At 65.1% G+C, this 27,832-nt stretch overlaps 3 protein-coding genes across 5 annotated transcripts; all 3 read right to left on the reverse strand.

The window, feature by feature from the left end:
- Positions 1–79: 79 nt before the first annotated feature.
- Positions 80–13,115, reverse strand: IDH3B (isocitrate dehydrogenase (NAD(+)) 3 non-catalytic subunit beta). Of its 2 annotated transcripts, none has more exons than XM_068149374.1 (12): positions 13,055–13,115; positions 10,850–10,930; positions 8,924–9,022; positions 7,952–8,072; positions 7,472–7,532; positions 6,152–6,284; positions 5,325–5,458; positions 4,885–4,987; positions 4,150–4,296; positions 3,340–3,434; positions 3,201–3,261; positions 80–225 (listed from the first exon to the last, which is right to left on the reverse strand). In XM_068149374.1, exons 1-12 carry the CDS (start codon positions 13,088–13,090, stop codon positions 148–150), a joined length of 1,149 nt encoding a protein of 382 aa, XP_068005475.1. In that variant the 5' UTR covers positions 13,091–13,115; the 3' UTR covers positions 80–147. The 2 variants fall into 2 exon arrangements, with proteins under 2 accessions (XP_068005475.1, XP_068005474.1); XM_068149373.1 differs by lacking the exon at positions 80–225 and adding an exon at positions 1,221–2,160.
- A 615-nt stretch (positions 13,116–13,730) lies between these two features.
- VPS16 (VPS16 core subunit of CORVET and HOPS complexes) lies at positions 13,731–24,129 on the reverse strand. The gene is made up of 24 exons (XM_068149375.1): positions 24,034–24,129; positions 23,634–23,722; positions 23,429–23,526; positions 23,042–23,170; positions 22,640–22,784; positions 22,449–22,564; positions 21,904–22,026; positions 21,526–21,581; positions 20,921–21,010; positions 20,478–20,572; positions 19,848–19,924; positions 19,177–19,308; positions 18,957–19,084; positions 18,125–18,160; positions 17,842–17,950; positions 17,636–17,770; positions 17,439–17,547; positions 16,694–16,791; positions 16,508–16,612; positions 15,527–15,604; positions 15,159–15,328; positions 14,983–15,079; positions 14,696–14,799; positions 13,731–14,198 (listed from the first exon to the last, which is right to left on the reverse strand). The coding sequence occupies exons 1-24, from the start codon at positions 24,084–24,086 to the stop codon at positions 14,054–14,056; spliced, it is 2,517 nt and encodes an 838-aa protein (XP_068005476.1). The 5' UTR covers positions 24,087–24,129; the 3' UTR covers positions 13,731–14,053.
- Positions 24,130–24,839: 710 nt separating this feature from the next.
- Positions 24,840–27,539, reverse strand: LOC137446738 (putative N-acetyltransferase 8B). 2 transcript variants are annotated; one of them, XM_068149693.1, is made up of 2 exons: positions 27,458–27,539; positions 24,840–26,062 (listed from the first exon to the last, which is right to left on the reverse strand). In XM_068149693.1, exon 2 carries the CDS (start codon positions 26,047–26,049, stop codon positions 25,363–25,365), a length of 687 nt encoding a protein of 228 aa, XP_068005794.1. In that variant the 5' UTR covers positions 26,050–26,062; positions 27,458–27,539; the 3' UTR covers positions 24,840–25,362. The 2 variants fall into 2 exon arrangements, with proteins under 2 accessions (XP_068005794.1, XP_068005795.1); XM_068149694.1 differs by lacking the exon at positions 27,458–27,539 and adding an exon at positions 27,028–27,110.
- Between the last annotated feature and the right edge of the window lie 293 nt (positions 27,540–27,832).

The raw sequence follows: 27,832 nt of genomic DNA on the forward strand, positions 1-27,832 counted from the left end.
CCACAGCGCCCCCGCTGCTGGCACAGGGGGCAGGGCCGGTGCCCGGAGCGTGTGTGGATCGGCGCTGGCAGAGCCCTGGTGCTGCAGAGGCCACGTTTATTGGAGGGAAGCAATAAGTTACCGGGTGGGAGGTGGGCAGGCAGGGCCCTACACATCCAGGGCGGCTATCACGGCTTGGGTGAAATCCACGGAGGTGGCGTAGCCCCCCATGTCCGCTGTGCGCACCTGCAAGGAGAGGCCGGTGTTAGGGGGCCCACAGCGCGCTGGGGACCCCCCTGGCCCCAGCCTGGGTGCTGGGGTTTGAGGAGTGGGCTGCCTGAGGCCTTTCCTGCATGTCCCGGAGGTGCCTCTGCCTTAGGGAGAAGCGATGGGGACAGGCTGCCAGAGGAGCGCTGCTGAGGGGGATGAGGGACACCAGGCTTTGGGGCACCCCAAAATGTGTCCAGGTGTGCACAGCAGAACCACAGAATCCTTTGGAAGAGCCCTCCAAGATCAGCCAGGCCAGCCCTCACAGCACTGCTGAACTGTCACTCAGCACCACAGCTCCAGGGCTTTGAGCCTCCTCCAGGCAGGAGCCTCCACCACTGCCCTGCACAGCCTGGGCCAGGCCTTTATGACTCCTTGGGGGAAGAAATTGTTCCTTGTGTCCAAGCTACCCCTCCCTCGTACAACTTTGAGGCTCCTTCCAGCATGCTGCCTCATCTCTGGCTCCAGCACAGCCCCACAAGAGCAGTCACACAATCAGACTGGTTTAGGCTGGAAGGACCTTTCCAGGGTCATCCAGTCCCCACCCCAGCAGTCAGCAGCAACTGGAGCAGGATGCTCAGAGCCTCAACCAACCTGACCTCCCTGGGACCACCTCCCTGGGACACTTGGGCCAGTGCCTCACCCCTCTACAAGCAGGAACCTCTCCCTTCTCTCCAGTCCCAATCTCCCTCTGTTTCAAACCATGGCTCCTTGCCCTGTCCCAACAGGCCCTGGTACGTGACCTCTCTCCAGCTTTGCTCTCAGCCTCTTTCAGCACTGAAAGGCTACAAGAACATTTCCTCTGCAGCCTTCTCCAGGCTCAGCAACCCCAAAAGCAGCTGGTCAGGAGCTGCCCCGAGCTGGCATGGCAGCAGCAGAGGACCAATGCCAAGGCAGAGCCCTTCCCTGGGCTGATGTCCCCCACCCCGGTGTGGGGCAGAGGCAGATGGGGAGCAGCACGGTGGGGGCAGGGCTGGAGGGGAGTCTTGGACCCTTTATTTTGAGCAGGAGTACACAGCACAGCGTTGGGGCACGTCCCAGCCACTCACACACACAGCACCAGGCCAGAGCTTCTGTGGTCCCACCAAGCGCCTCCACAGCCCAGCCCCACACTGCTGCTGGTCCCTGGGCCCACTGGCAGCCCCTCAGAGGGGGCTCGACCCCTATGGAGTGCTGCTGTGGAGGAGGGTGGCAGCTTGGGGAAGTCCTGTGCCCAGGGTGGCTCAGCCTGGAGCCCTCTGCCTGTACCCAGCCTGTACAAACCAGCCACAACCTCAGAGTGGGGAGCAGAGAGAGCATCCCCACATCCTGCACTGGTCCCCAGCACGCAGGGGGTGACAAAGCCTCACAGCTGCCTCACCCCCTGCATGGGGCAGCAGAGCAGGGCACCCTGGCACGCTGCTGGTGTCAGCCCTGTGGTCCCTTTATTGCTAAAGCCTCTCTGGATGGAAGGTTCCTACAGCCACCATGGTCCCACTGTCCCCAGGAGCTGCCTGTGGAGCTCAGGGGGGAGCTGCCTATCACCCCTGAGCCCCTCGCTGCCCTCCTCACACGGAGAGCACAGCAGGGACCCTGCCTGCATCAACCAGAGGGTCCTCAGGGACCCTCACTCCAACTGGTCCCTGCAGCAGTCCCTGCTGGGCTGGCTGGGGGTGATTACTGGGCAGAGGGGCTGGGGCACCCTCTCCCTCCTCCTCCTCCTCCTCCCTTAGTGCAGCAGGGGGGTTGGACAAGGGGAGGGAAAGGGGAGGAAGGGCTGCTGGGCTGTTGTCTAGGGGGAGGTGCTGGAGGAGGGCGCAGCGGCGACCCCGGCCCGGGGGGCTCCTAGGCACCATAGTGGGGGTGCAGGCTGTCAATCACAGACTTGACGAAGTCAGAGGTGGTGGAGTAACCGCCCAGGTCCCGGGTCCGAACCTGGAAATCCAACACAGGGAAGGGGAGAAACAGGGGAGAGATGTGGTGGTGAGAGCAGGGCAGCGCCTGGGGGCAGGGGAGGGAGAGGAGAGCAGAGTCCCTCTGTGCACCCTGCCCGAGCCCCCCGGCCGGGGACACGGGAGGAGGAGGCCTGACCTCCCCAGCAGCTCCCCTAGCATCAAGCACCACTACAGGCAGCAGGGCTGGGCCCCCAGGCGGGCACAGAGGGCTGGCTACAGCCCCCCACAGCCACACACGTGGGGCTGGGGGCTGAACGGGGAGAGCAGGCCACAGACTCAGGCCTGGAGCCGCTCACACCCACCAGCACTGGCACAGCTACACCCACCAGCACTGGCACAGCTACACCGCCCAGCACTGGCACAGCTACACAGCTACTGCCCAGCACTGGCACAGCTACACCCACCAGCACTGGCACAGCTACTGCCCAGCACTGGCACAGCTACACAGCTACTGCCCAGCACTGGCACAGCTACACCCACCAGCACTGGCACAGCTACTGCCCAGCACTGGCACAGCTACACCCACCAGCACTGGCACAGCTACTGCCCACCACTGGCACAGCTACACCGCCCAGCACTGGCACAGCTACACCGCCCAGCACTGGCACAGCTACACCCACCAGCACTGGCAGAGCTACACCGCCCAGCACTGGCACAGCTACACAGCTACTGCCCAGCACTGGCACAGCTACACCCACCAGCACTGGCACAGCCACTGCCCAGCACTGGCACAGCTACACAGCTACTGCCCAGCACTGGCACAGCTACACCCACCAGCACTGGCACAGCTACTGCCCAGCACTGGCACAGCTACACAGCTACTGCCCAGCACCGGCACAGCTACACAGCCACTGCCCAGCACTGGCACAGCTACACAGCCACTGCCCAGCACTGGCACAGCTACACCGCCCAGCACTGGCACAGCTACACCGCCCAGCACTGGCACAGCTACACAGCCACTGCCCAGCACTGGCACAGCTACACCCACCAGCACTGGCACAGCCACTGCCCAGCACTCACTTTGCCGCCTTTGATCACCTTCTTCACCGCATCGGAGATCAGGTTGGCATGGAACTCCAGGCTGGAGAGAGCAAAGCAGCTGGGGTCAGTCCCTTCCTTGGCCCAGCTCTGCCCACCCCGCCCCATGCCAGGCACCTACTTGAGATGCCGCAGCATGTTGGAGGCCGAGAGCAGCATGGCAGTGGGGTTGGCGATGTTCCTGCCCACGGCCTGGGCAAAGGGGTGCCGGGCACCCTGCGGGAGGAGAGGCCACAGTGAGGGAGCATCCACCACACCCTGGCCTCAGGCACCGGGGCGCTGGTGGGGCGCTGGCAGGGTGTCAGCACAGCGCTGGCCGCTCGCCGCCCCCCCAGGCAGCCCCGGCCGCTCACACCCCCCCGGGCAGCCCCGGCCGCTCACCCCCCCCGCCCCGGACAGCCCCGGCCGCTCACCCCCCCTGCCCCGGGCAGCCCCGGCCGCTCACCCCCCCTGCCCCGGGCAGCCCCGGCCGCTCACCCCCCCCGCCCCGGGCAGCCCCGGCCGCTCACCCCCCCCGCCCCGGGCAGCCCCGGCCGCTCACACCCCTGCCCCGGGCAGCCCCGGCCGCTCGCCGCCCCCCCGGGCAGCCCCGGCCGCTCACCCTGCCCCGGGCAGCCCCGGCCACTCACACCCCCGCCCCGGCAGCCCCGGCCGCTCACACCCCCGCCCCGGCAGCCCCGGCCGCTCACCCCCGCCCCGGGCAGCCCCGGCCGCTCACACCCCCCCCGGGCAGCCCCGGCCGCTCACACCCCTGCCCCGGGCAGCCCCGGCCGCTCACCCCCCCCGCCCCGGCAGCCCCGGCCGCTCACCCCCCCCGCCCCGGGCAGCCCCGGCCGCTCACCCCCCCCGCCCCAGGCAGCCCCGGCCGCTCACCCCCGCCCCGGGCAGCCCCGGCCGCTCACCCCCCGCCCCGGCAGCCCCGGCCGCTCACCATCTCGAACACGGCGTACTCGGCGCTGTAGCTCTCGCCGGGCACCACGCCGGCGCCGCCCACCAGCCCTGCTGCCAGGTTATCCACGATGTTCCCATAGAGGTTGGGCATCACCAGGACGTCAAACTGGTAGGGGTTCTGCACCAGCTGCCCAGGGAGAAGAAGAGGACCTGAGGCCCCGCAGGGGCTGCAGGGCAGGGTGATCCATCCGGCGCAGCGGCAGAGCCCAGCCGGGCTGGGCGCATCCCCAGGGTGTGCTCAAGGAACGGCCAGAAGCTACTGAAGGGCTTTGGGAGGGACAGGCTTGTGGCACCCAGCAGGGCTTTGCCAGCCCAGCTGCACCAGGGGAGGTTGAGGTTGGACATGAGGAACAGTTTCTTCCCTTTGAGGGTTGTCAGGGCCTGGCCTGGCCTGCCCAGGGCAGTGGTGGAGTCCCCATCCCTGGAGGGGTTTCGAAGCTGTGGTGCTGAGGGCCATGGTTTGGTGGTGACCTGGCTTAAAGGTTGGACTCAGTGACCTTAGAAGTCTCTTCCAACCAAAGCAATTCTGATCCTGTGATTCTAACCATCCCTGCCTGCCACCTTCAGGCCCTGCAGCAGAGCAGCTCCTGCCGTGCACGAGGAGCAGACCCTGGGCCAGAGGGACCACCTGGATGGGCAGGCTGGCCACAGGCAACAGCTTTTCAGGTTTCAGATCTTCAGGGCCTGGCTCCAGGGCAGGGAGCTGGGGTCTCACCTGCATGCAGCAGTTGTCAATGATCATGGTGTCAAATTTGATCTTGGGGTACAGCTCTGCCACTTCCTCACAGCAGCGCAGGAAGAGTCCGTCACCTAACTTCCTGCGGGAGAAGCAGCACGTCAGAGGCTCTGCACAGGGCTGTGTGCCAGCAGCGGCATGGGGACAGCAGCAGGGCAGGGAAGGTGAGCCCAGAGCACCCCACAGCACAGCTGCAGCCCTGGGTGGTGACTCGGGGCAGGGGGGCAGCGAGGGATCAGCTTTCAGTGCCAGCAGCTTTTGCCCTTCTCAGCTGACAGCCCTGGGGTGCAGCTGTCTGGCCCCAGGCTGAGGACAGGGCTGCACAGAGAGGGAAAGCTACAACTGCCAGGGAGATCCCAGCCCCTCTGGAGCCACGAGCAGGGGCAGGAGCGCTCCAGGCCTGCCCCTGGGACACTCACATGATGTTGGCCTTGTGCACAGCCGTGACCTTGGAGCGCCCTTTCTTGGTGGCGTAGTCGAAGGCGAACTTGGCGATGCGCTGGGACTTGGCCCTGGTGATGATCTTCAGGCACTCGATGACTCCCTTGACACTCTGGGCACAGAGGGCAGGGTGAGAGGACAGCCCTGCCCAGCACCCACCCTGCCACCTTCAGCTGGAGATCAGGCATCTCTGCCTGACAGCTGATCACCCCCCACCAAGAGCAGGTGGCTGAGAGAGTTGGGGTTGATCAGCCTGGAGAAGAGAAGGCTCCAGGGAGACCTTCTGGTGGCTTTTCAGGGCTTAGAGTGCCTTGCCAGAAGGCTGGGGACAGACTTTTTAGCAGGGCCTGCTGTGATGGTTTGAAACCAGAAGGGGAAGATTCAGAGCAGGTGAGAGAGCAAACTGTTTGCAGCGAGGGCGGTGAGGCCCTGGCTCAGCTTGCTTAGAGTGATGATGGATAACCCAGCCCTGGAAACATTCCCTGTCAGGTTGGATGGGACAGAGCAACCTGATCTAGCTGCAGATGTCCCTGCTCACTTCATGGGGGTGGACTAGATGACCTTTAAAGGTCCCTTCCACCCCATGCCAGCCCGTGATTCTATTACTCTCTGACTCCAGTCCCTTACCCCCGGTCCCTGCCCTCCCGCAGCAGCCCAGGCCCCGCGGGCGCTCCCAGGGCCGGACGCTCTCCCGCTTCCACCACAGGCACATCAGCGCTGCCCCAGCCGGCTCCTCAGCGGTGCTGGGCAGCTCTGGCAGCAGGGCAAGGCCCCAGGCCGGGGGCAGGGTGGGCAGCAGCCGTACCTCGTGCTCCAGGGCGCTGTACTCGCCCTCGGTCTGCTCACGGATGATGACGAGGTCCAGGTTGTTGTGCCGCGTCTGGTAGCCTGAGAGGCTCTTCACGTGCACCACGTTGGCAAACAGGTCCAGCTTGCGCCTGCCAGGGCGGCAGCAGGCTCAGCATTTCACCAGCAGCTATTCCTGGGGCAGTGACCTGTCCCTGCCAGCTCTGGGGTGACAGCTGCTGATGGGGGGAGCAGCTCCTCACCTCCTGCTACCTTCCCATAGCTACCCTTCCATCCATCCACTCATCCACCCACCCACCCTCCCCTCCATCCACTCATCCCTCCCTCCATCCACTCACCCACTCATCCAGCCACCCATTCATCCACCCACCCCTTCCTCCATCCACTCACCCATCCACCCACTCATCCCTCCCTCCATCCACTCACCCACTCATCCACCCACCCCTTCTTCCATCCATCCATCCATCCATCCATCCATCCATCCATCCATCCATCCATCCCTCCACTCACTCACCCATCCATCCATCTCTCCATCCACCCACCCACTCATCCATCCACCCCTCCATCCATGCACTCATCCATCCATCCCTCCCTCCCTCCCCTCACAGACTGGGTTGGTGATCAGGTGGCTTGGACACGAGGAATAATTCCTTCCCCCAGAGGGCTGTCAAGGCCTTGGCCCAAGCTGCCCAGGGCAGTGATGGAGTCCCCACCCCTGAAGGGCTTTCAGAGCCCTGGAGATGTTGTGCTGGTGGAGTCCTCAGCACAGACAGGGACCTCTCAGAGTAGGGCCAGAGGAGGCCACAGCAATGCTGGGAGGGCTCTGCTGTGAGGCCAGGCTGAGAGAGTTGGGGTTGTTCAGCCTGGAGAAGAGAAGGCTCCAGGGAGACCTTCTGGTGGCCTTGCAGTGCTTGGATTTGCTGATCAGAAAGCTGGGGACAATCTTTTAGCTGGGCCTGTGGTGACAGGACAAGGGGTGATGATTGGAAACTGAAAGAGGGAGCTTCAGGCTGGAGAGGAGCAAGAAACTGCTTGTGCTGAGGTGGTGAGCCCCTGGCCCAGGCTGCCCAGAGAGGTGGTAGATGCCCCATGGCTGGAACCACTCCAGGCCAGGTTGTTTGGGGCTCTGAGCAGCCTGCTCTGGCTGCAGATGTCCCTGCTGGCTGCAGGGGATGTGGACCAGGTGACCTTGAAAGGTCCCTTCCAACACTAACCACTCTGACTCCCCTTCCCTTCCCCCCTGGCCCCATCTCAACCCAACACAACCTTCCCAGTGCTGCTGCCCAGCCCTGGCAGCCGAGGGGCGCTCGGAGCTCACCTCAGCCTCATGTCGTAGGAAGCCAGCTCTCCCTTGTACTCCATGGGGGTGTGGATCTTCCCTGGGGGACAACATGGAGAGGTGTGAGGGCACAGCTCATGAAGCAAGGACATGGAGAGAGCAACAGCTGCCACAGCCAGCACCTGAGCTTAGTGAGGGGGCAGGAAGGGCTGAGGCCTGGGGTGGCTCAGCAGCACCTCAGCCAAGTATGGAAGCTGATCACTCTGCAGGACCCCACTGAGGCTCCTGCCTCCTCTGGGCCATTCTGGGCCATGTTGCCTGAAAGGAAGCAGCTGGATATCACCTCCCCTTTGGTCCCTTCAGGAAGCTCTTCAGCAGCTAGCTGTGCTCCTTCTCCAGGCCCCCACCACTGACACTCTGGTCCCCCACAACCACCTGGTGGTGTCTGAGCCGAGGGCAGCGCTGCCTGCAGGAGCAGCAGAGAGCCCCTGGTGTCAGAGCACCAGCACCAGTCCTCACCTATCAAGGCCACTTTGCTCTCCTTCATGGACACAACCACCTCATCCAGTTTTTCTTCTGAGGCCATGTTCTGCACCTCGCTCAGGTGATGCTCGTCGAAGGCCACAGGCACGCTGGCAGCCTGCAAGAGATGGAGCCAGCACCCCTCACACACAGCACCTCCTGCTGCAGGCTTCCCAGGGAGCTGGGTCTGCTCAGCCTGCCCTGCCCCAGCTCACACAGCCTCCAGGAGCACTGAATGATTTGGCTGGGAAGAGATCTTTAAGCTCACCAAGCCCAACCCTTAGCCCAGCACTGCCAGGGCACCACCAAACCATGGCCCTCAGCACCACAGCTCTGAAACCCCTCCAGGCATGGGGACCCCTGACCCTGACCCTGGGCTGCTTGGGCCAGCCCTTGGCCATACCTTTGGGGTAGAAATTGTTCCTCATATACAGCCTAAAGCTCCCCTGGTGCAACTTGAGGCCATTTCCTCTTGTCCTATCACTTGCTCCTCAGGAGAAGAAACCAATCCCTACCTGGCTCCAGCCTCCTCTCAGGGAGCTGCAGAGAGCCACAAGGTCTCCCTTCAGCCTCCTTTTCTCCAGGCTGAACAACCCCAGCTCCTTCCTCACTAGATTTGTGCTCTAGACCCTTCAGTTGTCCTTCTCTGGACACACTCCAGCCCCTCAATGTCCTTCCTGGAGGGAGTGGCGCAAAACTGAACCCAGGACTCCAGGTGCAGCCTGGCCAGTGCCCATTGCAGGGCACAATCCCTGCCCTGCCCCTGCTGGCCACACTGTTGCTGGTCCAGGCCAGGATGCTGTTGGCCTTCTTGGCCAGCTGGGCACCCCCCGGCTCACACCCAGCTGATCAGCAGCCATCCACCCCAACCATCCCAGCCAGTTTGGTCCTGGAGTGGCTGTGGGTCAGCAGCACCTTGGGGCAGCTCTGCAGCTGCTTCCCAGCCCCAGGAGGGGCAGGGGGCCTTACCTTGAAGACCTCCTTGACGGCGTGCATCAGCTCGGGGCCCACGCCGTCCCCGGGCACCATGGTGACCTGGAAGCTGCTCTCTGACCTGGCATTGTCTGACTGCAGAGAGAGCAGGGCAGGGTCAGACCTGCTGCTGCAGCCCACACAGGGACCCTCACAGGGGCCCTCACAGGACCCCCAGAGCCTGCAGGCAGCAAGCCAGAGACAGGGCACTTCACAACATGCTGAACATCCTCCCCCCCGGCGTGGCTCTGGCGGGGGCAGCTCCCTGGGCTGCACGGTGCAGGGATCCTGCCCAGCAGGGCCCTGGCAGCCACTGCCCCCCCAGGGGCCCTGCCTCACCCTGCACCTCCAGGCTTCAGCTCTCTCTCTGGGCAACAGAAGCCCCTCTCATGGGGAGCCAAGAGCACAGCCTTGTGTTTTCAACCCTCCCTCATTCCTCCTTCATGTCCTCAGGGCTTCCTGAGCCCTGCTCTCAGCACCCTGCTGCACTCACACTGCCTCACAGCTGCCTGCTGCACTCACACTGCCTCACAGCTGCCTGCTGCACTCACACTGCCTCACAGCTGCCTGCTGCCCTCACACTGCCTCACAGCACCCTGCTGCCCTCACACTGCCTCACAGCACCCTGCTGCACTCACACTGCCTCACAGCTGCCTGCTGCACTCACACTGCCTCACAGCTGCCTGCTGCACTCACACTGCCTCACAGCACCCTGCTGCCCTCACACTGCCTCACAGCTGCCTGCTGCACTCACAGCCTCACAGCTGCCTGCTGCCCTCACACTGCCTCACAGCACCCTGCTGCTTCAGCTTTGGGTCTTCAACACAAAAATCAGTCTCAGTGAGAATTCCTGCCCTGTTCCACACAGGATCCACCTCCTAACCAGTGCTGCCTGCTCCCCCACCACAGCTGCCTCCTGTTCTCACAGCTCTTCTGCTAATCCCCACAGCTTGAGCCTGTTAATTCCCTGCACATGGCTGAGCTGCAGGTGTGGGGAGCCACAGAAGCAGCCTCAGGGCCCAGGCAGAGGCAAGAACCTCCCTGAAGGATTTAACCAAACAAAGGCAGTGACCAAGCAGCAAGGCTAACAGGAGCTGGGAAATGGTTTGAGTGCCACGAGGAGCAGGCAAACAGTGACTGTGGAATGGCACAGGGGAGCAGGGGTGGTGAGGAAGAAAGGTGAAGGTCTTCCCTTTTGGGGTTTGTTATCTCAGAACCAAGCTCCAGGGCAGAAAGAACCTCACCTACTGCTCAGCAACTAAACTTCAAGCAGCAGCAAAGCATCTGCAGGGGGAAACACAGCACAGGCCAATGCTCAAGGTCAAAAGAACATCTCAGTGCTGAGCTCTCCCCTTCAGTGGCCTCAATGACACAAAACACTTTCAGCCTCCAGGTGGGACACCCCCACATTCTGAGCACCACAAACACCCTGTGGATTCACTACCCAGAGCTTGGGGGTGTGTCTTCCACCCTCAGCTCCACAGCTAACACCTTCCCCTCTCCACCCCAGCCCATCTTCCCTGACCACAGGGTCTGCAGGACCTGCCTACGTGCTCAGCCACCACTCCCTCCTACCTCACCCCCTCTCAAACAGCTGCCCTCCCATCCCCTGCTCACTGCTGCAGGCAGCTACAGGAGAGGCCAGGACTGAACAGCCAGGACTGGATCAAAAGGATCTGCAGCCCATGCTGCACTCTGGTTCATGGCTTCAGCTGCACCAGCACACAACCACTCACTCTCACAGTGAGGCTGAGCTGGGACCCCAGGGCTGGAGAAGAGCCTCCAGTAGGTGTGGAGTGTGCTGCTCCCACGCTGCAGCCAGCCCAGCTGCACTCCCACTGCACAGGGTCCACCCCTAGCTCTGTCCTGCTTCCCACCCAGCCAGGGAACAACCACGCTCAGGGGTCCCAGGGACACTCTCACCTTGGCCCGTGGGAGCTGCTGGAGGGCAGCAGAGGATCGCAGCCCCCTCCACACCCCGAGGCTCTGGGCACGCAGGAGACCCTGGGGTGGAGGTGGGGAGGTGAGACAGCCCAGCCTGGCTGAGCACAGCAGCTGCACGTCCAGACCGACCCCCCCAGGCCCTACACATCCCCCCAGCCCCTACACATCCCCCCAGCCCCTACACCCCCCCCCAGGCCCTACACATCCCCCCCAGCCCCTACACACCCCACCCAGGCCCTACACCCCCCCCCAGCCCCTACACACCCCCAGCCCCTACATCCCCCCAGCCCCTACATCCCCCCCGCCCCTACACACCCCCCCAGCCCCTACACACCCCCAGCCCCTACACACCCCCAGCCCCTACATCCCCCCAGCCCCTACATCCCCCCAGCCCCTACACCCCCCCCAGCCCCTACACCCCCCCCAGCCCCTACACACCCCCCAGCCCCTACACACCCCCCCAGCCCCTACACACCCCCAGCCCCTACACACCCCCAGCCCAAACCAGCCTCAGCTCCCAGCCTCAACACCCTCGGCCCAAGCCTTGCCCCTTCCCCAGGCCGAGACCCTCAGCCTGCAGGGACCAACTCCTTGGCCCCCAAGCCAGACCTCCCTTTCCAAGGCAGCCTCACTCCCACCTGCACCCAGGCTGCAACCCCCAGCCCAGAGCAAGAGCCCCCAGCCAGCCCCCTTCCCATCCAGCCTAACCCAACAGCTCAGCCTCACCCACCTCGACCCCCACAGACCACTCACCCCCGGACCTCAGCTCCAGCCCTGATCGACTGCCCCCCGCCCCAGCGCCGATCCTCACCCACTCCGGTGCCCACCCCCCGGCCCGGCCTGACCATCCCAGCCCGGCCTGACCATCCCAGCCCGGCCTGACCATCCCAGCCCGGCCTGACCATCCCAGCCCGGCCTGACCATCCCAGCCCGGCCTGACCACCCCGGCCCGGCCTGACCTACTGACCCAAGGGCACATCCCCTCGGCCCAGCCCGGAGGCTGCCTCCAGCCTCAGCCCTCAGCCCTGCCTGGCTGCGGACCGCGACCCCTACCCAGCCTGACCCCTACCCAGCCTGACCCCTGCCCAGCCTGACCCCCACCCAGCCTGACCCCCACAGCCTGACCCCCGCAGCCTGACCCCTGCCCAGCCTGACCCCTACCCAGCCTGACCCCCACAGCCTGACCCCCACAGCCTGACCCCCACCCAGCCTGACCCCCGCAGCCTGACCCCTGCCCAGCCTGACCCCTACCCAGCCTGACCCCCACAGCCTGACCCCCGCAGCCTGACCCCCACCCAGCCTGACCCCCGCAGCCTGACCCCTGCCCAGCCTGACCCCTACCCAGCCTGACCCCCACAGCCTGACCCCCACAGCCTGACCCCTGCCCAGCCTGACCCCCACAGCCTGACCCCCACCCAGCCTGACCCCCGCAGCCTGACCCCTGCCCAGCCTGACCCCTACCCAGCCTGACCCCCACAGCCTGACCCCCACAGCCTGACCCCTGCCCAGCCTGACCCCCACAGCCTGACCCCCACAGCCTGACCCCTGCCCAGCCTGACCCCCACAGCCTGACCCCCACAGCCTGACCCCTGCCCAGCCTGACCCCCACAGCCTGACCCCTACCCAGCCTGACCCCTGGCCAGCCTGACCCCTACCCAGCCTGACCCCCACCCAGCCTGACCCCCACAGCCTGACCCCTACCCAGCCTGACCCCTGCCCAGCCTGACCCCTACCCAGCCTGACCCCTACCCAGCCTGACCCCCACCCAGCCTGACCCCCACAGCCTGACCCCTACCCAGCCTGACCCCCACAGCCTGACCCCCACAGCCTGACCCCTACCCAGCCTGACCCCCACCCAGCCTGACCCCCACAGCCTGACCCCTACCCAGCCTGACCCCTACCCAGCCTGACCCCCACCCAGCCTGACCCCCACAGCCTGACCCCTACCCAGCCTGACCCCCACAGCCTTACCCCCACAGCCTGACCCCCACAGCCTGACCCCCACAGCCTGACCCCTACCCAGCCTGACCTCCGCAGCCTGACCCCCACCCAGGCCGCTCCCCACGGCCCAGCGCGATCCCTACAGCCCACACGGACCCTCCCTCCGTCCCCAGCTAATCTCCTGCCCTAGACGGAGCCCAGGCCGCAGCAAGCCGCCCCCAGCCCGCCTCCTGCCGCCCTCACCCCCGCGGCCGCCCGCCCTGCGCTGAGCGTCGCCATCTCTGCCGCCCCACACTGCACCGCGGCTCGGGGCCGGGCCGGGCCCCGCGGCGCCGCCTGGCGGACGGCGGCAGGGAGCGCAGCGCCGGCGGCAGGGAGCGCAGCGCCGGCGGCAGGGAGCGCAGCGCCGGCGGCAGGGAGCGCAGCGCCGGCGGCAGGGAGCGCAGCGCCGGCGGCAGGGAGAGCAGCGCCGGCGGCAGGGAGCGCAGCGCCGGCGGCAGGGAGCGCAGCGCCGGCGGCAGGGAGCGCAGCGCCGGCGGCAGGGAGCGCAGCGCCGGCGGCAGGGAGCGCAGCGCCGGCGGCAGGGAGCGCAGCGCCGGCGGCAGGGAGCGCAGCGCCGGCGGCAGGGAGCGCAGCCCCAGCGCCGAGACCCCTCTCAGGAGCCGCCGCAGGGTCCCACGGACCCCCTCCCCCCCCCGACCCAGCGGCACTCCCCACTAAAGCCCACCCCCGCCGTAGCATCTTGGGTGCACATCCAGTGCTCCGACTCCAAAGCTCCCACCTAGAGCCTGCTCCCGGTCCCTGGTACCCCCCCCACCCTCTCCCCGACTGCCCTACAGCCCCCTCCCTCCCTCCCCTAATCCTGGCCCCCAAGACCCCCCTACAGCCCCAGTCCGGGGGTGCCACGGGACGTCATGCGTTTCCCAGGGGCAGTCAGGCCAGCGAGCTCTTCTCTTTATTGAACAAGAAGGGACAAAGTGGGGGTCACCCCTGCACCACAGTGGGGCAGGTGGGGGGTCCCAGGGCTGTAGTTCATAGCCACCTCGGCCTTGGGCAGTGTGATGCCAGCCCTGGTGCAGGACATGGACACTCCTCTGCCCCCCTTGTGCCCAGGCACCGACACCCCTCAGCAAGGGGGAGGTGTAGGGGGTGCAGAGTCCCAAGAGCACAACGAGGAGCTGGAGATGCCCCTGGAGTGAACGGTGGTCAGGGGGCCAAGGCATGGGCCCCCAGAAACGGAGCTCACTTCTTGAGGAGCTGGGCACGGGCCCGGTTCAGCTTCTCAGCCACAGCAGCATCGGTGCCAGGGCTGCACTTGGACAGGACAAAGTTCATCTCTGTCTCGTTCTTGTGCTCGATGGCTGCCTCAGCTGCCTGGTCCAGGTCCCTGCAGCAGAGCCAGGCAGCTGGGGAGGGTGCGGGGAGAGAACAGGACACTCCCCCAGCTCCAGCAAGGGCAAGCTCCCCCCGCCCCCAGCCCCAGCAAGGGCAGGCTCCCCCCCCGCCCCCAGCTCCAGCAAGGGCAGGCTCCCCCCCCCACCAGCCCCAGCAAGGGCAAGCTCCCCCCCCACCAGCCCCAGCAAGGGCAGGCTCCCCCCGCCCCCAGCCCCAGCAAGGGCAGGCTCCCCTCGCCCAGAGCTCCAGCAAGGGCAAGCTCCCCCCGCCCCCAGCCCCAGCAAGGGCAGGCTCCCCCCCAGCCCTCGGTGCCTGCAGAGAACAAGGATGAGGCTGTCCCCACCCGCTGTCTCGTGGGAGGTCTCATCCACTCCTAGCTCCCCCTGGGCCCCCACTGAGTGCCCTGGAACCACCCCCTCCCCGGAGTTTGCTCCATCCCCAGCTCCCTCACAGCCCCAGGAGCAGCTGCCCCCCAGGCCCCTGCCGTACCCCGCCAGGACGAAGGCCTTGACACGCTGCTCGGGGGTGACGCGGGGAGCGTACTTCTTGGCCTCGTAGCGGTTGTGGTGCTTCACCGAGATCTCCACGAAGGGCTGGAGAGCACAGAACCAGGTGGCAGGGTGTGGGGGGGCTGTGGCTGCTGGGACCCCCAGCCTCAGCCCTTACCCCATGCCAGCCTGTTCAGGCTACTCCCTGCAGTGCCCTCCTGCTGCCCCACGGCATGGCTCAGCCCCACAGCTCCCCCGGGCACCCTCTCCAGCAGGGAAAGCTCTTACCAGGTACCCAATGGGCGACTTCCTGCTCTTGGAGAACTTCTCCATCTCCTCCCAGTCACCACGGGTGGCCAAAGCATTGATCTTCAGCCACCAGTACCTGGGGAGAAAGGTCAAGCTGGCTCCTGCAGGCGCCAGGACCCCGCAGGCCTCCAGCCCCAGCCCCGCTGGGGACCGACCTCTTGTCAGGGATCTTGAATTCGCGGTAGAGCTGCTCAGCTCGCTTGTGGTGGCCATCCAGGATGAGGTTGGAGACAGTGTCATGCAGGGAGAGGTCAAGGTAGGGCTTGTCAAAGTCCTCCTGGAGGTGGCGCTGGAGCCGCAGGAGCTTGATCTGATCCTCCGTGGCCTGGGGAGCAAAGCACCAGCCTCGAGGCCCCTCCCAGCTCTGCCCCCGGGGTCCCCTCCCAGGAAAACGATGGCAGCAGCTACGCAGCAGAGCGAGGCAGGGGGGCCCGAGGTGTCACATTGAGCTGAGGTGGCCCAGCCACAGCCCTGCAGCCACCAGTGATGCCCCCAGCAGCTCCCCAGCCCCAGCTGCACTCACCTTGGCAGCAAACTCGTTCTTGGCTTTGTAGTACTCGTCCAGGGCGTTCTGCAGAGCTCCGACTCGCCCCTCGATGCGCTGGGGACAGAGCACAGCCCTGTCACCCCTGCCAGCATGAATGCCACTAGGGGGGAGGGGGCAGCACCCACAGAGCCCCCAGAGTGGGGCAGGAGGCCTGTCTGGTGCCAAGGCACTGCCAAGGGGAAGCTCCAGCTCTGTGATGCCTTGCTTGATAACCAGGAATCAGCAGAAGGCTGGGAGCTGCTTGGCCCTGGTGGGATCCTGACCTCCCAGGATCCACAGAGGGGGTTGGGTGTCTGGTAGCACAGAGCCCCCAGGGGACAATGGTGACAACTGTGTGCTCAGTTTTGGGCCCTTCACTCCAAGAAGGACAGTGGGGTGCAGCAGCATGCACACAGAACGACAGGGAAGCTGCTGAAGGGTCTAGGGCACAAATCTTGCGAGGAGCAGCTGAGGGACCAGGGGGTGTTCAGCCTGGAGAAAAGGAGGCTGAGGAGAGACCTCAGGCTGGACATGAGGAGCAATTTATTCCCCTTGAGAACTGTCAAGGGCTGCCCCAGGCTGCCCAGGGCAGTGGTGGAGTCCCCATCCCTGGAGGGGTTTCAAAGCTGTGTGGATGTGGTGCTGAGGGCCACGGTTCAGTGGTGCCCTGGCAGTGCTGGGGTGAGGACTTGATGATCTTAAAGGCCTTGGAGTCATTTAGGTTGGGTATCAGTCTGTGGGCCCTGGGATATGGAATGGGGAGCCCAGACCCCACATCCTACGACCACCCTGAGCACGGTGAGAGTGGGAACCCCCTCTGGGTGTGAACATGTGGCTCTGCATGGGCAGAGGCAGATACTGGCTGTGGTATTCCCCAACAGCAGTGCCTCCCCCCTGCCTTGGCTCTGCTGGGTGAGGAGGAGCAGGCCCAGAGGCACCACCCCTTCCTCCCTGCCCCTCCTGCTGCCAGGCACCGACCTTCTCCGAGTAGCTGGAGTGGACGTGGAAGTTGCCGAGCTCCTGGTGGTTGTCGTCCTGGTTGTAGAGGTCCTTCAGCGTCTCCCGCTCCTGGTGCTTGCAGAACTGGGGTGGGGGTGGGAGGAGGGGGTCAGGGCCCCTGGGGCTGAGCAGCTGCAGCCCTCAGGCCACAGCAGCAGCACCTACCTGGCGGTACAGGCTGAGGGCCACCGGCTGGTTCTGCAGGGTCATGAAGAAGGAGCCACGGTTGAGCTCGTACTTCAGGTGGAGCACCACGGTGTACACTGGGCCAGAGGTGGTCAGCAAGAGCAGGGAGGAGCCAGGAAGGGACAGAATTGTTTGGGTGGGAAAGGACCTTGAGGATCTTGGAGTCCAACCCTAAACCCAGCACTGCCAGGTCACCATGGCCCTCAGCACCACATCTCCACAGCTCTGAAACCCCTCCAGGGATGGGGACTCCACCACTGCCCTGGGCAGCCTGACAACCCTTCCCACGAAGAAATTGTGTCTCATGTCCAACCTAAACCTCCCCTGGGGCAACTGGGCTGGCAAAGCCCTGCTGGGTGCCACAAGCCTGTCCCTCCCAAGCCGTTCCTGTAGGGTTGTCAGGGCCTTGAGACCATTTCCTCTTGTCCTGTCACTTGTTCACTGTGAGAAGAGATCAACCTCAACCTCACTCCAACCTCCTCTCAGGGAGTTGCAGAGAGTGAGAAGGTTTTACTGCAAGCAGAGCTGCTGTCCCAGTGAAACCAAACCAGTCCTGGGAGGCAGCACTGCGAGGGGAGCAAGGAGACCTCCAGCCCCACGCTGAGGGGCAAGTAACACCCCACAGGTCTCCAGCAGTTCCCACCCCTCTCCCCCCATAAGACAAAGCTATGAACAAGAGCCCTCAGCCCTGCCCCGTGCCCTGCTGCCCAGCCCTGGCCCTTACCCAGGTCTGTGTCGCCGCTCTCGATGGCTTTGCTGAGGGCCAGCTTGCTCCGCTTCATCTTCAGCAGCAGGGGGACCTGCTCCCCGGAGCGGGGCTCATACTCCAGCAGCTGCAGGTGGCAAGGAGGTGTCAATGCAGTGTGACCCACTTCAGCCATCCCACCAGACAAGCCCCAGCCCCAGCCCCAGCCGGGAGACCTTGATGGCCAGCTCCGTCCGGCCGCAGTCGTAGGCGCGGGCAGCGATCTCCGAGTAGGAGATGCCCGGCGTGTCGCCCAGCTTCTGGTTGATGGCATGAGCCACCTCCTCATCGGTCTTGTCCTTCTGCTGCACCTGCAAGGGCAGGAGAGGAGAGGTGTCTGCGTGGCCCTGGGGGGGCAGAGCCCCCCGAGCCGCCTCCTCACCTTGTAGCAGGCCCAGTGCGCCAGGATGCGGCTGACGCCCTGCACCTCCGAGAGCCGCAGGTACTCGCAGATGCGGATGGCCAGAGGGTAGAGTCGCCGCAGCACCAGCCTGGGGGGCACGGGGGGGGCTCAGTGGCACAGCCCTGAGGAGCTGGGCAGCGTGGCCAAACCTCGCAGGGGGCTCAGAGCCTCTCAGCCCCCGGCCAAAGCCATGGGGAGATGGGAATGGGGACTGCGGTGTGGCTGGGTGCTGGGTCCAGGCTGTGCTGGTGCAGACACTGACCTGTCCAGCAGGACCTCAATGGTGAGCCTCTTGTATCTGTGGGCACAGTCAAGGGACATCTTGGGCCACAAAACCCCATGGAGTGCAAGCAATGCGTGCTGGGCACCAGCCCCCCTCCAGCAGCATCCCTGCCTGGCACTGCCAGCTCAGTCCCATAGGGTCAGCTTGGCTCTACCAGCGCCGCAGCCCAGCTCTGCAGGGCATGCTCATGGAATCATTTAGGTTGGAGAAGACCTTGAAGGTGGAGTCCAGCCATCAGCCCAGCACTGCCAGGGCACCACTAACCCATGGCCCTCAGCACCACAGCTACACAGCTTTGAAACACTCTCCAGGGATGGAGACTCCACCACTGCCCTGGGCAGCCTGGGCCAGGCCTTCACAATCCTCAAGGGGAAGAAATTGCTCCTCATGTCCAGCCTAAACCTCCCCTGGCACAACTTGAGGCCATTCCCTCTTGTCCTACATCTTGTGCCTTGGGGAAAGGCACCAACCTCCACCTGGATCCAAACTCCTTTCAGGAAACCAGGTGTCCCCTCAGCTTCCTTTTCTCCAGGCTGAACAACCCCAGGTTCCCTCAGCTGCTCCTCACAAGCCTTGTGCTCAAGACTCTTCAGCTTCCTTGCCCCTCTCTGGACACACTCCAGGGTGTGATGAGTGTAGAGGTCTCAACTAGAATCTTGCCATAGAGCCTTGGCCCAGCTGATGCCCAAACCCTGCGGTGTCAGTAGCTGTCTCCACCCTGTGTGAGAGGTGGCCGCTCCAGCAGGGCCAGGAAGCCAGAGAGCACCGGTCCTGCCTGGGCCAGAGCCTGCCCCCAGCCCGGGGAGGATACTGGGTGAAGGTGAGAGGGATGCCGATCTGGTAGTCGCGGACGGCGTTGAGCACCCGCAGGTCCTGGCACATGCGCACGAAGCCCTCGGGGGGGAACTTGTCGATGAAGCACTTCCCAAAGGAAGCCGCCTGCAGGAAGAGGGGAGGGGTGCAGGGGCTGTGCCAAGCCACAGAGCGACCCTGAGCCGGGCAGGGGGAGAGGCCTCCAGCCCCAGGCTCACCCTCAGCAGGGACTTCTGCGTGTCCGGCTCGTGCTCGTAGCCGGCCGCCTCGATGCACTGGCTCACGGCCTCGGGCAGCAGCTTCTGGTCCTTGATCTCCCGCAGGTACTCATCTGCCTTCTGGCTCTCCTTCTGCAGCATAACAGGGCCCCAAGGGTGAGGCCTGGCAGCCCCCAGCACCCACCAGCACCTCTGGGACTGGCAGCCAAGGGAGCTTGTGCCCCAGCAGCTCAGCCCCGGCAGGGACCTCTGGGATCAGAGTCAGAAGGTCACAGACTGCTTGGGTTGGAAGGGACCTTTCAAGGTCATCCAGGTCAGCCTCCCTGCAGTGAGGTCAGGCAGAGCAGGGTGCTCAGAGCCCCATCCAGCCTGGCCTGGAATGGTTCCAGGAATGGGGCACCCACCACCTCTGTGGGCAAGCTGGGCCGGGGTCACCACCAGCACAGAATGCCTTCCCTCTCCCCAGTCTGCATCTCCCTCTTAGAAGCATAGAATCAACAAGGTAGGAAAAGACCTCAAGGATCATCCTTAGTTTCAAACCATCTCCCCTTGTCCTGTCACAACAGCTTGTCCCCATCTTTACTGTCAGAAAGGCTCTCCCTGTCCCCATCACCAAGGGATAATGCTAGCATCAGAGCCATGCCAGCTGCCATGGGGACAGCAGGACCTACCTCATACTCCTTCTGTGCCTCCAGCAGAAGTGCTCCTGGGGCCATCGAGGCGATCTTGAAGATCTCCTGGCTGGCCTCTGCAGGGATGGGGGGGAAAAAAGCACAGATGAAAGGCTGCCCCAGCTGAGGGGCACCCAACCTGCTCCCCACCAACCCTGCCTGCAGCTCAGGAGCACAGGAGAGCCCTGGGTGAGGAGCTGGGCAGAGCCTTTGTTGATGTACAGCTCAGGGATGTTCTTCCTTATGACCCCACCCAACACCAATCCAAGGGCCCAAGAGACAAAGCAGGGACAGCCCTGGCTCAGGACTGGAAGCTGGCAGGACAGGGGACCAGCACTGGCATCATGCTGGGAAAACACACAAAGCCCAGTGCCAAGGGAGAAACTGGGTTTGGAGCCTGGCAGTGGATGGCTGGTGGGGCTCAGAGCTGGGCTGCAGAGCTCTCACCACCTCCTGAGCCTCCAGAAGGGGCTGGGCAGGCTGGGCAGCCCCTGCCCCGAAGCAGAGCGGTGTCCTGGGCCACAGCCCGGGCAGGGAGCCGGGCAGGAGAGACCTGCCTGTCCTGGCACTGAGGGGTGCCACCCAGCCTCACCAGCCTGCACCCAGCTCACCAGCCTGCACCCAGCTCACCTGGGATCTCGTGCAGGAACTCGTGGGAGCTGCGGGACAGCAGCCGGACGCCGTCCAGCTCGGGCACCAGGTAGGAGTCCTCGTCCAGCACAAACCTGAGCTCCCTGCTAAGGGCTCGCGACGAGAGCGGCTGCGGGGGCAGCCCGGCCCCAGCGGGCCACACACCGCCCCCCCAGCCCTGAGCCCACGAGCCTGGGCCTGCTCACCGTGCAGGGGCAGCAGGGAGTGGGATCAGCACTTTGGGGAGAAGCAGCAGGGGAGTGGGACTGGAGCTCAGCAGGGGCAGGGCTCCCAGCACGCCGGGATTTGGGGACGATGCGACCAGCCCGGGGGGTCGCTGCAGGGACACCAGTGTCTGTGACAGAGCTGGCAGTGCCCCAAGGAGGTCTGCAGTTTGGGCTGGCCTTCAGAACTGGCAGTGGTCCCTCTTCCCCAAAGGATACTGGATGCACTCCTTGGAGTTCCCTGCCACCATCAGCTGCCGGTCCCAGGCCACCACCACCGCGCGCTGCCGGCTCCGGGGCCGCATGCACCTGCCGGGGGGCCCTGCCTTAGCCCCGGCCCCACTGCGGCCTCCCCACGCCTGCACTGGGCACCTCAGAGGGACCTGATTGTCCCAGGGAGGCAGCAGAGTGGCCACGAGGCCAGGGAGATCCCAGCAAAGCCTCAGGGTACCAGAGGAGTGCTGGTGGGCACAGGGGGGCCTGAGGGTTCTGGTGGGGACCTGAAGACCCATGACTGCCCAAGGACCCTCTCAGCCAGACCCATGACTGCCCAAGGACCCTCTCAGCCAGACCCATGACTGCCCAAGGACCCTCTCAGCCAGACCCAAGACTTGCCCTGGGAGCCTTCCAACGAGCCCCAAGGCCCATGACCAGCCCTGAGATCTCTCAGCCAGCCCCAGGAGCCATGACCAAACTTGGGACCCCCTCCAGCCGGCCTCAAGGCCCAGCCCCAGCACCCTCCCAGCCAGCTCCAAGATCCATGAGCAGCCCTGAGCCCCCTCAGCCAGTGCCAGGCTCCATCAGCAGCCCAGGGACTCACTCACCAAACCATCTGCTTGGGAGGGGCTCGGATGCTGCTGTTGAACTCACAGAGCTTCTCCTGCAGTGGAAGAGAGAAGGGTCAGGGGGGCAGTGGCCACCAGGGCAACGTGCCACGAGGAGCTGCCAAGGGATGAGCAGCACAGCCCAGAGCAGGCAGCACCAGAAGCAGGGGTGGATGCTGTGAGTGGCTCCCATGGGAGCACCAAGCCCAAGGGTGTCTTTTGAAGACAGAAGTGCCTGTGGACAGCAGTGAAGGTGACCTGGAGTCCATGGGGACCCCAGGAGACCTGCATGGACATCCCCTGGTGCTGTAAGCTGAGGAGAGGAGGAGTGGGCTAAGGCCTAATGCCCTGCCCCAGGCAGGCACAGAGGACACTCACCTTCAGTGTGGCCAGCCCCATCCAGATGTAGCCAGTGTCAGTGAAGAGGGCCAGGCAGCGGTAGTTGAAGGACACAGCCATCTGCAGGTAGGCACCGGCGGAAGGGCTCATGCCAGGGGGGGTCTGGAGCAGGGAAGAGGTCTGAAAGTCACACCTGGGGACATGGGACATGCCACACACCAGCACTGCCACTGCACAAGGGGCTGAGGATTGGTTACTTCCCACCCTGTGGCTGCTCAACCCTCACCCACAGCCAGGATGGGACCAGATGTCCCTGGTGTACACATCTGCCTGTGGCATGGCAGGAGGAAAGGCCTGCAGTGAGTGCTGGAGAACATCCCATGGGACAGTGCTGGGCAGGGGAAGGACCTGCCAGCAAGGCCTGGAGGCTGAAGGGCATCCCATGGGACAGTGCTGGGCAGGGGAAAGACATGCCAGCAAGGCCTGGAGGCTGGAGAACAATTCCATGGGACAGAAGGGGACACAGGAAGGATGCCCCAGTGAGTGTAAGGGGCTGCCCTGCTGCCCACAGCCAGCTCACTCACCACCACGGAGCAGGAGGTGTTGTCCAGGAGGTAGAGGTCCTGCCCCACCGCCAGCAGGACGATGGTGACTCTGTCCTGGGACAGCACGGCCCAGCACGAGGGGGGCTTCTGCAAACCTGCCAGGCACCAGTGTCAGGCCCTTGTGCCCAGCCAGAGCTGGGGCAGGGGGGCAGGGGGGCAGGAGGACGCACCGGGAACCTCAGGCATTCTGCGCAGCTTCAGGTCGTCGATGTTGGTGGCCAGGGAGAAGCGCAGCGCCCCCGTGAGGATGGCCACGCCGGTGCCGTACTCCGTGTGGAACACCTTGGCCTCCAGCACGTGGTTCTGCAGCACCTCCTGTGACACAAGGGGAGGGGCTGGGTCCCACCAGCAGCCAGCCCAGCCCTGTGCTGCACTGCTGGGAGGTGTCCCAGCTCGGGCAGGCCCTGCTCCTCCACTGACACAGGATGATTCCGGCTCCGGGGTCCACCAAGGCGGTTGCCAGCTCACTCCCCAGAGGCCCCAAGGGGCTGGGAATTGCTATGGGAGATAGTTCTCCACCACATAAACCCACGGCAGGGCAGCTCTGGAGCTCCCTGCGCTACCCCACTCACGTTGCCCATGCTGAAGTGGCGCTTGAACTCGCAGAAGAGGTTGTAGATGAGGACTGTGCCATCCTCCTGGATGCACAGCAGGTCCTCGCTGGCTGTCCAGCCCAGCTGCACCAGCTGGCCACTCTTCCACTGTGAGCAAGAGACACAGAGTCACAGAATCCTTCTGCTCCGAAAAGACCTTTCAGATCACCAAGCCCCAGCCCTTGGTGCCACCAGCAAGGCCTTCCGCAGCCGCCCAGCCCTGCCCGCAGGCTCATCGCTGCGAGGGGCAGGGAGCTCCAGCGCTCCTTGAGAGGCAGCTGGGACTGTCCCAAGCTCCCTGGCACACCACAGACCTCCAGGGAGGTGCAGCTCAAAGGAGGGGGCAGCCACCCCAGGGCAGCTCACCGGCATGCTGGCCAGGAGAAGACCTGAAGCGGAGTAGATCTCCAGCAGCGGGCGGGCGCCGGGGGACTTCTCCTTGCGGGAGCTGTTCTTCAGCAGAGCTGCGGGTGGCAGGGGACAGCCTGAGCCGCGCTCCCGCTGCGGGCAACGCGGGGGGCGCAGGACGACCCCTGCCACGTGTTCCCAGGGGGACAGGGCCCATCCCTACCTATGGGTCCCCCGTACGGGGCAGCTGCCACCAGGCAGTCCCGCAGGTCCTCCTTCAGGCTCCACTCCATGGTGTACAGCTCGAACTTCCTGCAGGCGGCGGAGGGGCAGGTGGGCGATGCACGGAAGATGCACGGATGGATGATGGACAAGAGGCAGACCAAGAAGTGGGGGTCCTAGGGTCAGCACCTAACCCCCAACCGGCCCCAGCAGCCGCACAGCCCCCAGCCAGCCTCAAAGCCCACGGCCTGCCCTGGGACACCTCTTGGCCAGCCCCAAGGCCCACAGCCTGCCCCGAGACCTCCCGAGCAGTCCCGGGACCCCCTGCACGGCCCCAGGGACGGGGAGGTGCCAGTACCGGTGCCAGGCCCGGTGCCCCCGCCCTTCCCGCCGCCCCTTACCGGTAGAAGGCCTCCTCGCCCAGGGGGTTCCAGTTTGCCGTGTAGCAGTCCATGGTGACGGGAGCCGAGGGGACGGCACCGAGCGCCGCCGGTGCCGCGGCTGCTCCCAGCACTTCCGCCCACCCCGCGGCTACGCGACGCCGGCCTGGTCGCCGCCATTTTAAGTGAGGGCACGGGGTGGCGCAAGGGGATACCGGGCCGCCGCCATCTTGAGTGAGGGCACAGCGGGTCTGTCGCCGTCGCCATCTTGCGTGAGGGCACGGCCGCTCTCTTCCAGGCCCCGGGGCTGGCTCCGGGCTGTGCCTGCCGCCGTTCCCGGGTGACCTCCTCGCCGAGGGTCCCTGGTCTCCCTCTGTCCTCAGCACAACCACATTGCTGTCCTGGGCACCCGGGCTGCCCCTGTCCCTGAGGTGTCCCCGGGCATCACCCCTGCATAATGCCCACTGGCACCTGGAGGGTCCTCTTGTCCCGCGGGGTGCCCAGTCCCCATGGTGCCACCTATCCCCTAGCACCCTCCATCACCATCCCTCCAACCACAACCTCACCCCAGCACCCTCTGTGCCCAGCACCGGAGTCCTCCTGCCCTGGTCACCCAGGGTGCTTGTGTCCCCCAGGCTGTTCCCTGTCCCCAAGGGACTGCACTGGGACGCCCGGGGGGTCCTGTGTCGGGAGGCTGGCACATGGGCACACCCTGACACGTGTGCGCGCACACACGTGTGCCAGCACGTGCACGCACAGAGCCACGTGCCCACGCGCAGCCAGCACACAGGTGGGCACACCTGTGCCCACAGACAGGGCCCACGTGGTTTCACACAGGTCTCACTTTATTAATTACTGCTAGAAAACGAGGAAGGGACCCAGCGGCCTGGCTGGGCACAGCCATTGGCACCCCCCCCACCCCCCCGCCCCACGCGTGTGCCACCGCAGGGAACCGCATCCTGGGGTCAGAGCGCTGCAGTGGTGCCTCGTGTGCCATGGTTGGAGATGGCAATGGTGCTTGGTGTTGCCAGGGCTGGAGTCAGGAGTGCCACAGACAAGGATGATGCTGCTGTGCCTCCTGTGCCGGTGTCAGGAGTGCCACAGCAGGGCTCCACATGCCAGGGCCAGTGTCAGGAGTGCCTCAACAGTGCATCACGTGCCAGGGTGGGGTTCAGATGTGCCATGGCAGTGCCCCATATGCCAGGACTGGAATGATGGGTGCCATGGCGGTACCTCACATACCAAGGCTGGGGTCAGGGCGTGCTGTGGCAGCACTTCACACACCAGAGCCAGGGTCAGAGATGCTGTGGCCACACCCCACGTGCCAGGGTTGGGGTGCCAGGGCAGCGCCTAGTGTGGCGGGGCTGCGGCGCTGCCGGGCAGGTCGTAGCGGTAATGGTAGATCTGGAAGCTGGCGATGGCAGCAAAGAGCGAGGGGCTGGTGGCTCCTACCTTCTTGAAGCCCTGCCCCTCATAGAGCTGCTGGGCAGCCACCTGCACCATGGAGGTGGAGAGCACCACGGCCCTGAAGCCGCGTGCCCGGGCGAAGCGCAGCACCTCGCCGCACAGCGCTTTGGAGATGCCCTGCCCGCGGTAGTCCTTGCTGACCGACATTCGCTTCAGCTCCAGGGCCGCCCCTCTCTGCGCCGGATCCTCGGGCGTGGTGACAGCCACCATGCCCACCACGGTCCCCTTGGCCTCCGCCACCCAGAAGCAGGAGTCGGGTGCCCGCAGGTAGCTGCCGGAGATGTCGAGGAGGTCGGTGCTCAGCGCCTGCTGCACGTAGGTCGTGCTGAAGGAGCGGATCTGGACCCAGCAGGCCACCAGCGCCACCGCCACGGCGCCCAGCCCCAGCAGCCAGCAGCCGGCGGCCGCCCGCGCCCCGATGAAGAGGATGAGCAGCCCCAGCTGTGCCCAGGCCGAGCGCAGGAAGCGGCGGTAGCCGGCCGGGGCGTGCTCCAGGATGCCGCGGGCGAAGAGGCTCCGCACCGCATCGTAGTCCTGCTCCTGGTACTGCCGGATGCGGTAGGACGCCATGGGCTACCGGCACCTGCGTGGCACAGGGGTGTCAGGGCAGTGCCCGCCTTGGGTGGAGGACCCCCGAAGCATCCCCAGTCCCCAGGAATCACTGCCCGAGCACCGCGCAGCCACACCAGCTCCCCCTTCTCACCAAAGCCCTGTTGACAGGGTGCACCTCGTCCCACCATGGGGGTCCTGCCCTGACTCCCCACCCCCAGTCCATCTCCCACATCTCTCTTTCCCCTTGGGATCCCCTTCAAGTACTCCATAAATCCCACAGAAACACAGAGCTGTCAGAGTTGGAAGGGACCTCAAGGCTCCAGTTCCAACCCCCCTGCCATGGGCAGGGACACCTCACACCACAGCAGGCTGCTCACAGCCACATCCAGCCTGGCCTTTAAAACCTCCAGGGCTGAGGCTTCCACCACCTCCCTGGGCAACCTGTGCCAGTCTCTCACCACCCTCATGGGGAAGAATTTCTTCCATGCCTCCAAGCATGATCATCTCACCCCAGTTTTCCTCATTTCCCCCCAGGGGGTCCCCACGAAGGTGGAGGCAAAGTGGCCCCAGGTGCCACTGGATGGGACCTCCAAGTTTCACCTCACTCAGGCTGCAGGGAACAGGTTCAGGCTGGGACACCCAGGAGAGGGGAGCAGGGTCTGGGGGTGATGAAGGGAAAACCGGGAAGATCTAGGGGTGCCTGCCCCCTCCCCTGAACAATCCCAGGCCCCCCGACACACTGGTGGCACGGGCAGAAGCAGGCAGCTGCCTGGGCACTTATCCTTTGCCCTGCGGTACCACTGGAGGAGCAGGGCAAAGGTACACAGGAGGGGCAGGGGAGATGAGGGGCACAGAACCCCTGCGGGGGCTGCTCAGCACATGCCGTGGGCTCACGGAGCGGGGGCTAAGCCCCTCCTGGGCAGAGGGACCCCGAGCCCTCGGGGAAGGGGTTGGGGATCCTGAGCTGCCAAAAACCCCGCGGGGGTCTGCACTGACCTCATTCCCGGGGGCTAAGGGAGAGCTTCTCTCTCACCCTGGGGTCCCTGCGCCCCCTTCCATTGGAGACTCCCAGTCCCCCCCCCGGGCAGACTCCCTGTCCATCCCCGAGTCCGCCCCCCGCCACCTGCTGCTATCAGACACTGCGGCTCCAAGCAGATCGGGGGGTGGCTGAGGGGGGATGTTGGGTGTCCCTCGCCAGACCCTAGGGGCCCCGCAATGCCCCCAGCACAGTGCGGGGCTTGGGGGGGGGGGCTTTGTGTCCCCCCATCCCCGGCCTGTGCCCAAGCTGCTGCCCAAAGACGCCGGCTCGGTTCCAGCCATCCTCTGCAACCCTCTGGGGGGAGGGGGAAGGGGGGGGAGGGGGGGTCTTGTCTGGATTTAGGAAGGGGTGGTTCCGACGGTTGTACCCCCCCAGCTTGGCCCTTACCCGGGCTGACGGCGGCTCCGGGGACGCAGCGAGCGCAGGCGCCGAGCGGGAAGTGCCGCCCACGCCGGTACCGGGACGCGGTCACAAAGCCGTCCCGGGCGGGGTTTGGGGTCACGCTGCGGTTGGGTGGGTAAATCCCGCGGAGGGGAGGGGGTGTGGCGGGGGGCACAGGCTTCAGCGTGGGCATGGGGAGTGGCGAAGCCCCTCCCTCGCTGCTTATCGCGACCCTCATCGCTGCCAAAGGAAGGAGATTACAGGATCGTGGAATTGTTAGGGCTGGAAGGGGCCTCCAGGATCATCGATTTCCAAACCCCAGATGCCCTGGCGCTTGACCCCCGCGAGGGGGAAGTATCAATAGGGAGGAAGGGGCTGAGT

This window comes from Melanerpes formicivorus, unplaced genomic scaffold, assembly GCF_026170545.1.
Source record: "Melanerpes formicivorus ecotype bairdi unplaced genomic scaffold, bMelFor1.0.p_v2 SCAF_18, whole genome shotgun sequence".
NCBI classification, from domain to species: Eukaryota; Metazoa; Chordata; class Aves; order Piciformes; family Picidae; genus Melanerpes; species Melanerpes formicivorus.